Consider the following 9,762-nt stretch of genomic DNA (forward strand, 5'->3'; position numbering starts at 1 on the left):
CCAGCGGCAGCTCTCAAAGCATTGTAGCTGGACACCCAGTTCTCGTGGTCCACGCTGCCCCTGTGGCCTACCACCTTCACCCACTCGGGGTTCTCGTTCATCACCTCCCCTGTGGTGGTGGTCCACTCCTTGCCCAGGCCACCCACATACAGGTGCTCGTCCTTCACAGCAAGCCACTCAGCTTTGAATCCTGGGGCAACAAGAGGGGCGAGCCTGAGACCCTGGTCCCCATGTCCCATGCCCAGCCTGGCTCTTGCCTGTGCTACTGTCAACTGCATCCAGAGTGGTGCCAAGCCTCTTGGATGTCATAAGTTACCTTCCTTGAGGTTCACTGCAGGCTGGGATAAGAGGCCCTGAAGGGAGCCTGGCAGAGCCAGAGTGGGTCCCCGAGTCCACGTCTGCTTCTTTCTTACCCCCTTTCTTCCAAGGAGCCTGTCTCCTGGGCGACAGCTCAAGACCTGCATTAGACCATCCCAGACCTCCTGTGCTGCAGCAATCCGAGCTTCCAAGTGCTCTGTGGAGCCGGTTACCTGCCACTGAGGACCACCCATTGCCACCACTGTGTGGGTCTGTTCTTCCCACAGCCGGGGAAGGAAGTAGAAGGACAGGGTCTTTAGGATCTTTAGGTCTTTAGGCAGCAACCCTCACCATCCTCGCCTTCACCTCAGAGCATTTACTCCAGAGCTCTCCTTCCTGACGTTCCCACAGGCTAGCTCTCTATCTTCTGCACACTCCCTAGCCCCTGGGAGGCCAAAGTTGCACCTGCCTCCCCACTGTAGAAGGACGGAGGCCCCTGACACCCCCCGGAGTGACTCTGGAGGGACTGGCATGATTCCTGTAGCCCTAGTGACCGCATGAGTCTTCTGAGCTGCCTCCATGAGAAGCTGCTCCATTTGCCAGACTTGGGACCCTACTGGATGAACAACCACAGATCAGCCCCCAGTACCCCATTATCCAGCATTCTTCCCACTCAGGGGAAAGCCACCTCACATCCCGAAGGTTACAGGCAGGAAATGGGTGAACAACACTATCACTGTACCCAGGTGGAGACGGCCTCTCCCGAGAGCCCAGCCTTGGACAAACACTAGTGATTTCCTCACCCAGGCCAGGCCTGGCAGGCAGTGAGAGGGCCAACGAAGGCAGCTCTCCTTCCACCAGAGGAGTCTGCTGTGGGGACATAGCAGATCTGCTGTCCCCTACCCTGAGAGGCAGCAGCTCCTCTCTGCTACACATGGGGCTCAGGTGTCACTGCTGCTCCACACAGAGACCCTCGGACTGGGCTCACAGCAGCCTGGGTAGCGGCACCGACCTGTGGCCCCAATAAATTGATTAGAGCCTGAGATCACGGTGAACCACTGAGTATCCAGTTTGAAGGTGAGCACCTGCCGAGAGTGATACTGTCTATGACACACTGTGTCTTAGGAGCACACGATGAGGACCCAGGTCCCAGAAGCAGCAAGGGGGGCAATGGACATAGCCTTGGCTCTACTTACCCTTCTCCACGGTTCCGTCACCATCAGAAAGGATCACCCAGGGCACTGCTTTGGTGCCTTCGATCTGGTAGATGACCCCTGTACGGTCGTCCACAGAGTACAGTTTCCCATTGAAGACAATCAGGTCAGAGAGCTCCATGCCCCGCCCCTTTTCTGCCAGGTGGGACTCCAGGACTCCATGGTCTTTATCCCACTCCACAGTCACCTTGTCCCCACTGTCTGACAGGGTCAGATGGCCTTTCTTAAGGTAACTAAACCAAGTGTTCTCCTCCTGGGCCCTGGACCCTGTGTCCAGGTCAGCAATGACTGCGATCCGGTAGCGAGTCCCACCTGGAGTCCTCTGTGGCAGGGACAGGGGGTAGGTGTCATTGTAGCGAGACACACGATCCGGGCTGAACCTCCGGCTGTGTGCATTGTGGGCGGGGGATCTGCCCGGTACTGGGGCCTGATGATGGGAGTACAGCAGCCAGAGGAGGGCAGCACCCACAAAGGAAGTCAGGATCACCCTCCAGCGGGGGCGGAAGCGAGGGTCTGTGGCCTTGGTCATGGAGGCCAGCACAGGAAGGCCCCCTACAGTGATCCGGAGGGAGTGCATAGGCTCATTCCATTCCCGGTGGTCAAAGGGCTGGATGGGCATCAGACTGCGCGCTAGGCAGGACCTAGATCAGGGAGAGGAGAGCAGCAGTAAGCTCCGGAGGACACTTCTCCAGTCCTGAGTCAGCCTCATTCAGCAGAGACAGCACTTCATGGCGGTAGTGTACTGGCCAAACCCTGACCCCAGCACGGAGGTCAGCTGTTCTTCAGCAGGATGACAAGTGTTTCCAAAGTAATAAAGCAGAGGGGACGGAAGGCGAGGGCTAGTGCCTGCAGCTGGCAGATGCTCTAACAGACGTGTAGATATGAGCCTGACTTGTCTCTTGAAATCTTCTCTAACCACTCTGCTCCCTAGGCTACTGCCCGGGCAGGGCCTCCCTCGTATCAGACTGGGGTCACTGAGCCTTTACTTCCTGAGCAGGTTCTGTAATGTTCAACACAAAAAAGATGTGTAGGCAGCACAAACGCTCTGCTACTGTTTTTGGTGCTGTCTCTCAGCACTGCCTACCGTACAACTTGGGGCATGCTTTTGGCTCCAGGTCCAAGCTGGACTCTATACCATGGCACAGCTACAGGCCCAGAACACTGGAGGAAGCTGGGAATTCTACCTCCTCACAGCTGCCTGCCCTGCCTGCTCCTAGCAGACCACAACAGTTCAGTGCCACAAAGCCTCCACACCAGTGCTGACTGTGGTGGAGAGGTGTGTCTCCTGCCCAGAAGGTATGGCCGCCACTGCTCTTAGTCCTTCAGTCCTTCCTCTGACATTCGTGGGTGCCACTGTACTCCAATCACAAGATTCTCCTATCCAGGGGCTGCAGAGGTGCTCTCCCCATGCTGTAGGCTGCTCAGCAAGGGCAGGAGAAGGTTCTCTGGCCTTTGGGGCCACTGTGCCAACAAAGTGTCCCCACCCCATGCTGGCAGTGTCTCCTCAGGACTCCCTCAGGCTCTCCTCACACACTTCCTATTGCCATGGCTTCGGCGGTTAGACCCAGCATATCAGTATTATATCCTTATCCCGGATGTGGTACTGAGCTCTGCCAAGTGACAAATACTGCCACATTCCAATCCTCACTTGCACCTTAGACACTATTTTAAAATATAAGCCTGAGTTCCCCAGCCTCAAGCCAATTAACCCACAAGCACGACCACCAAGTCAAGATTCTCATAAAACCCACAGAAAAGGTGCAGCTTTTATGTAGATGTCATGCTTCAAACTGCCACAGTGACAAGAAGTGGCCTCAGCACCTTCCTCTGCCTTCCCCAATGGCGGCGGTTTTCCATCCAAAGCCTGTGACTCACGAGTCATCCCGCCATGCCAACAGTCTCCCTGGTCCTCTGCAGCCACTCTCCTCCTCAGAGCCCTTTGCCACCCAGTAGCCAGCCCTACTTGCTATGCAACCTCTGAGGGCTCCCTGGTCCTCCCTGGCATCCTCTTGGTCCCAAACACTAAGCATGAGGGTCCTCATTTCCAGGGCAAACCTCACCACCCCCTTGCCCAGGAGACCTGCTCTGTTCTGCATAGCTGATTCACTCGCACCCCCAGGGTTCCTGGGAGGCTCCTCACATCTGCTCTCTTTCTGTTGAGAACTCCATAGGGTCAGGGCTTCCTGCTCCATCTCTGGCACCCAGCTCAGAGCTTGCAGCCAAGAGAAAATTGGCACACATCTTCCGAAGGGGTCAAAGATCAACACCATGGTGAGGTTCCCTTCAGTCGTTCTGAAAGTGCACTGCTCCAGATCAAGGCCCTGATAAACAAGCCACTCAGCTGCCCAGCGTGAGCCACAGGCCCAACAGATATGATCACTATACAGAGTGCTATGCACTATGAACCGTCATCATCCTCAGTCTCTGCAACCCGCACACTTGGCTGTGTTCAAAACACTCTGCATTCCTGTGAGCCACCACACCTTCAGCTCAAGTCACCAGCCCGCCTGATCTAAGAGGCCCCTGGAGCAGCTGAGACAGGACACAGCCCATAGCCCCACAACTCTGTTCAGGGAAAGGGACCCTTTGGGCTACCCCAGTGGACTGACACGGGTTCCTTGGCCCCTGCTTTGGTCTGCAGACATCCTATCCACCTGGCTGGCTCATGTGTGCTCCTGGACTGTCTTCTCCGGGACATGAACAGAGAGAGGAATGCAAGTCCATGTAGGAGCAGGTCTCCCCGGCCGCTCTAGTGCCCTGCTCAGCATCTCAAGAGCACCACACTCAATGTGCTCTCTTCCACCGTGCTGCCCTGGCCCGGGTCTGCACTCCTGAGCTACACTGTCCCTCCTATAGCCAGGGAGACTTCTCTACTGGCCTTAGCAGGTGTCTTTATAGCCTAGACACCTCCCCTGATTGCAGACCAGCTTCTTGGCAGAACACAGGCCATGCAGGAGCCCCGGAAAGTGCCCTAACAGCCATGCTGTCACTGTATGACCCTCTCTGGCCATGTGTTCTTGCCCAGCAAGTCATCCCTCCCGCGGGAGGCTGCTACCATCACTATCCCCTACCCAAGAGCCTTCCACGCCAGTTCAGACTTTGAGGGAGTGATTAAGGACCTCATGAGAAGGCTGTCCAGGACAAAAATGCAATCATAGGTATTTCTTTCCTCTTTGTAGAGACAGGGTCTGGCCTTGAACTCGAGACAGTTCTTCTGCCTCAGCCTTCTGTGATGAGCTTTCGTGTGTGTGTGTATAAAAGGCAGGGAGGAATGGATAGAGAGAAGGTCCCATGACTACAGAGACAGAGGTTGGGGTGTTGATACGGCCCCAAACCCAGAAATGCATGAGAAGCTGGAGGAAAAAGAATGAGTTCCTCCCTAGAACCTTTGGAAAGAGCTCTAAGACACCCTAATTTCTGCCCTGTAGCAATGACAATGACACCGAGAATTCTGGGTCACTAACTCTCCAGACTTGTATGTAACATGCGGGTCACCTCAGACTACTGTATACGTCATTCTCTATAGTACACTAGGAACCCAGACCCCTCCGGACGGTGGCCCAAGGACCACCTGCACTCAGCCAACCCATACCTCAAGGGAAGGGACTGTCCGAGAGCGAGAGACAGGAAACCAATGGGGCTCAGGCACCTTTGATTAAAGGGGGGGGGGTGCTGCTCTCCATAATATCAGGCTTCTAGAAACAGCTCCTGCCTTCCAGAAGCCTCTGTGAATATCCCCATTAGATGGCCTTCCGCTGGTCTTCCTTTCCTTCTCTAGGAAGACAGTTTCAAGTCAGTTCCTTTTCCACTGGTGTCCTTGGACCATGGCTGCTTAGTGCTCAAGAATGACTGTGTCCTGTGGCTGCAGATGCTGACAAGGCCACAAGACAGGAGCCAGTAGATGCAAGGGACCAGACAGACCACAGTCCCAGGAAAGGACAGGCTTGGGGTTGTCTCCTGCCACCCCCCACAGGAACCCTGAGGTCATTATGAAGTCTACATGGTTGTGACAAGAAAGTTTGTCCATCTGACCTGAGCACTGTAAAGTCACAGTTCCTTCAGGACAGCCTGGGGCACTGGAACGTGGCCTGCAGACGGGGTCTCCCCAGGCTCTGAGCCAGAGCCAACCCTACTCCCGCAGACATGACCAGAAAGAGCCAATCAGAAGTGCCTAGCATCCAAAGGTCCCCTTCCTCCCCACCCTCTTATGCAGTGAGTCTTGAAGAGCTAACTTCAACATAAAACACAAGGCCATATCTCACATTAGACACATGCATCTGTCTGTCCACTCCAAAGGACGTTTCTAGATGACCAAAGGAAAAGCCACGCCACAGAGGGCACCTACCTCCATGGGCAACCTTGGGTCTGTACAGCACTCTGTGGACTACAGCCAAGGTGGCCTGTTCCTCCCTCTTGCTTCCTTCACAAGAGGCCAGTGTGTGTAAGAGGTGGCAGCTCAAACAGGTTTAAGGCGGCTGCCAGAGCTGACTCCTCCCCTCCAGGATCAAGGAAGGGCCGTTCTTAGCGTGATTTTCTCGCCTCTCTCCTCACTCCTGCAGAAAGGGTGTCCCACTCCTTCCACACCAGAGAGGGGACAGGCCTCGTGTGTCTATTCAATCTGAAGCTCATTTCTTTATCATACGGTACCGCACAAAGCCCCTGAGCAGCAGACTGCTGGGGAAGGAGGCGGCAGACACCCAGAGCTTCCCAGCAGTCTCTGATGGCAGGTCCCTCGGAAACAAACCTGTGTACAGCCACCGCTTAGACACCTGGACATGGAGGCTGGCTCCAGGTTTTGGGTTTTGCCAAGCTCAGCATTGTACCTAAGAATTCCATGCCCGATGTAGGGCAGGTGGACAGTCCAGGGAGATGGGAAGAAAGGAAATGTGTGCTCCAGGGACTATGGAGGCCACTCAGCTCCTCCTCAAAGGTCATGTGTGGGATCTCTGACATCTGCACCCCACCCCACAGTGTCATGCACACAAGGCAGTGGGAATTCTCTCCTGAGTCAACTTCTGTGCTACTGGTGTAGGACTTTTTCCAGCCTGTTTTTAGGGCAGCTTCTCAGCAGGAGTGTTGTTTTCCTGGGCTGTAACTAGTTACTGGGGGCATAGTAGCAGAAACATCACACACCATTACTTCCCAGGCCTGCAGCAGTCTGGATTGGCCTCACCGGGCTACACCCAAAGGCTGGTCTCCTTTCCAAGACTTCTGGGGAAGATCCACTTCCTGGTCTCTGCCAGCACCCAAAGGTTGACCTCACTCCAGCCTGTGGCTCCTTCCTCCCCATTTAGGGCCAGCAATACTGACCCCACCAGTGGCTTTTCGCAGCCTTTCCCTCTTGCTCTCCTGCCTCCCTTACAGTCTGAGGAGCCCTGAGGTCACATTTGCCCTTGAGAAAACCTCCCCGGTTTCAGATGAGACATTTCCGCCTTGATTCCCTTTTATGCTCAATGTAGCATTCGCAGGGGCAACATGGCTGACTTGAGGCTCACTACAGTTCACACCAGGCCTTTCCGAGGGTGGGCAGAGAAGCTTCAGGACCCTTCCTGGTTTGCATCTGTGGCATCACAACACTGTCCCATCTGCTTCATCTGTATCCCCAGTGCCCTGTCTGGGTCAAAGGGACACCCCACACACTGGATGCCAGGGTGCCTGAAACCAGGGCTATGACAGTCCCAGACCGACTGAGCCCAGCACTCAATTCCAGAATGCATGCTTTCACCCTGGGGGCACAAGCTGCACTGTTCCAGAGCTTCTCTCCGTGCAGGCTCCGGGGACTGGATCTGCTGATGGGCCATGGTCACCTGTTCCTCACTGCGCACAGTTGCTCACTCTTGATGTGATGGCACTGACCTAAGCTTCTACCTCATTTCCTGTCCCTGCCCATACCAGACACAGGTGAAGCACTCAATGGCTGTGCCTACTGGAGAGAAACTGGGATTCAAGAGAGAAATGTCCACCAAGAGGAGCCCTAATGCTGCTCCATGCAGACTTATTAATAATAAGTATTTCTTTCCTAGCCAACTATCTTGTGTTGGTAAAAAAGAAAATAAGTTATGTGAAATCAGTATATAGGGCTCTAATTCCTTTGATACTGGCATTTAAGACAAGCTTGCCAGGAATTCTCCACACACACTGGCTTCCACTCTGCAGAGAAAGGAAGGCGTGTAGACAACAGCCCCGCATCCTGCAAGAGCACATGCTAACGTGCTGGACCACATACCTGCACAGCCACCTTGAGAACAGCCACACCGCAGTGAAGGACGGTCGGAGACTCAGATGACAGGGTCACACGTGTCTGTAAGAGCTCCACGGGTACACATGCCACGTTCAGGCAGAGGGTGAAAAGGGGGCACCTGCCTCCTGCACACTCTAGACCTTTCTTCCCACACCCTCTGCTCCGCGGGCACAGCAGATGGGGTGTGCTGTTGGGCAGCTGGGTAAAAATGCTCTCACGTACTCCACAGAGCAGCTGCAGGCTGTGGAAGCAAGGTCACAACTGTAAAGGGAAGGAGACTTAGCTGGTGCTCTGTGACACAAATCCCTTGTCTTATCCAGAAAGAACTAGGCTGGCTCCTCCAATGTACCTTCCACCAGGCCTCGGGACACACAGAAGGTGGAGGTCAGCAGCGAGGGCCTGTGGACTCACAGGTCCCAGCAGGACTGCCACGTTGAGATCTGGGGAGCAGCAAAAAGGACGGTCTGTGGGGCCCAGTCCAGAAAGATGGTCCTCAGTGAAGCTCCAAAGAGGGGCAGGGAGGAGGAACTACCAACACAGCTCTGCATGCACGACCCCTTGTTAAGTCTTAGGGGCTTGCCAGTTCTGGCCAGCCAGATGCCACTGACACCATGAGACCAGGTTCCCAGGTCTCTGCTTCAAGTCTATAGTTCTGAGACCGGAATGGGAAATGAAGCTGGTTACTGAGGTCCTCCTGAGCGACTGCAGGAAGGATGCTTGCAGGTGGAGGAGTGTCATGGGTGCCCGCGGCAGGAAGGATGGTCCAGGGGTTGCCAGTCTTGGAGGCTACGAGAACCCAGCTGAGAACCGGGTTGTACGTGCAGGCGAGGACTAGGGGGTGTGTGCAGAAGGGGCAGGGAGGGTAGTAAGAGGAAACAGCGCATAGTGCTGCCCAGAGGAAGGTGCAGTCTTCATTGAAGACGAGAGGCAGGACGGGGGCAGGAAGGTGGGCAGTTACAGGTGGGGACGGGGTGGGCGGATACGTGGCTCTGTTACAGATGCGAGCGAGTGTCAGACTGGGGAGGCCCAGGCGGGGCAGGGCGGGAAGAAGGGGCTGTCGCTAGGGGCTTGAAGCGTGCTAGTCCGGAGAGGAAGAGGTCTCCCACTTCTCCTCGGAGGCACAGCACTACACACTCATCAGAGGGGAACTCTCCCGTCCGTGACACCGGTCCCAGGCTAGCTGCGGAGGGAACCTGAGGTGCCCGGGAGCAGGCTGGAAGGGTGCGGGCGGCGACAGGCCCCAGAACCCGGCGGTGGAGGGCACCCGGCCGCAGGCGCGCCGTCACTCACCCACTGAGAGCCTGGCTCCGGGGCCCGCGGGCTGCCGCCTACCTGTGTAGGGCCGGACGGAGCGGGCGGCCACTTCCGCCCCGCCGCGCGCTCCCGGCAGCCTCTGCTCTGCGCCTGCGCCCCACTCCGGCCGCGCGCTCCCGGCAGCCTCTGCTCCGCACCTGCGTCCTTTCGCTCCGTGCGGCCTAGAGCCACGTCTTCCCGACAGTCTTTGCTCTGCGTGTGTTTCCCCCGCCTCCTAGCGCTCCGCTCTGCGCCTGCGCACTGTGTGTGTGGCTGCTGGGAGTTGTAGTTTTTCGCTTGGTCTTGGGCCCAACGTTGAAGTGGAAAGCGCAGCTGGAGGTGGCTGTCATTCTCCAGCTTCAAGGTTCCTTCCCTGATCCTCCCTGTCTTCGTCTCAGGAAGTTGTGAGGTTCAGACCCTGCTCGGCCGCCCTAGTTCTCTTTCAAGCCGGCTACAATGCAGTGATGTCCAGTTTCCACAGCCAGCACCAGCCAGGACCTGATTCCTGCACAGGATGGGGATGGCAGTGTGTCCTCATACTCGACTGTAGTCCACCTTTAACAACGGTGGCCCCCGATTCCTTTTTGTCCAGTCTCCTGCCTAGTCCTGAGTTCCTGTGCTGTGTGAACAGGCAGCCCATACCCGTGCAGGCTCAGACAGTGGTAGCACCGCAGGACTCTTGGGAAAGGCCCTCATCAGCCAGGGAGCATCAGTCTC

The 9,762-nt window shown here is 56.1% G+C and overlaps 1 protein-coding gene across 1 annotated transcript in view; it reads right to left on the reverse strand.

Moving 5' to 3' along the window:
• Positions 1-9,025, reverse strand: part of Cant1 (calcium activated nucleotidase 1) — an 11,665-nt gene extending 2,640 nt beyond the window's left edge. Inside the window, exons 1-3 of the mRNA XM_026780790.1 lie at positions 7,738-9,025; positions 1,494-2,152; positions 6-190 (exon numbers count right to left, since the gene is read on the reverse strand). Coding sequence (XP_026636591.1) covers positions 6-190; positions 1,494-2,130 — 822 coding nt within the window. The 5' untranslated portion in view covers positions 2,131-2,152; positions 7,738-9,025. The remainder of the gene's footprint in view (positions 1-5; positions 191-1,493; positions 2,153-7,737) is intronic.
• Positions 9,026-9,762: the final 737 nt, after the last annotated feature.

The sequence above is a fragment of the Microtus ochrogaster genome, chromosome 7, assembly GCF_000317375.1.
Source record: "Microtus ochrogaster isolate Prairie Vole_2 chromosome 7, MicOch1.0, whole genome shotgun sequence".
NCBI classification, from domain to species: domain Eukaryota; kingdom Metazoa; phylum Chordata; class Mammalia; order Rodentia; family Cricetidae; genus Microtus; species Microtus ochrogaster.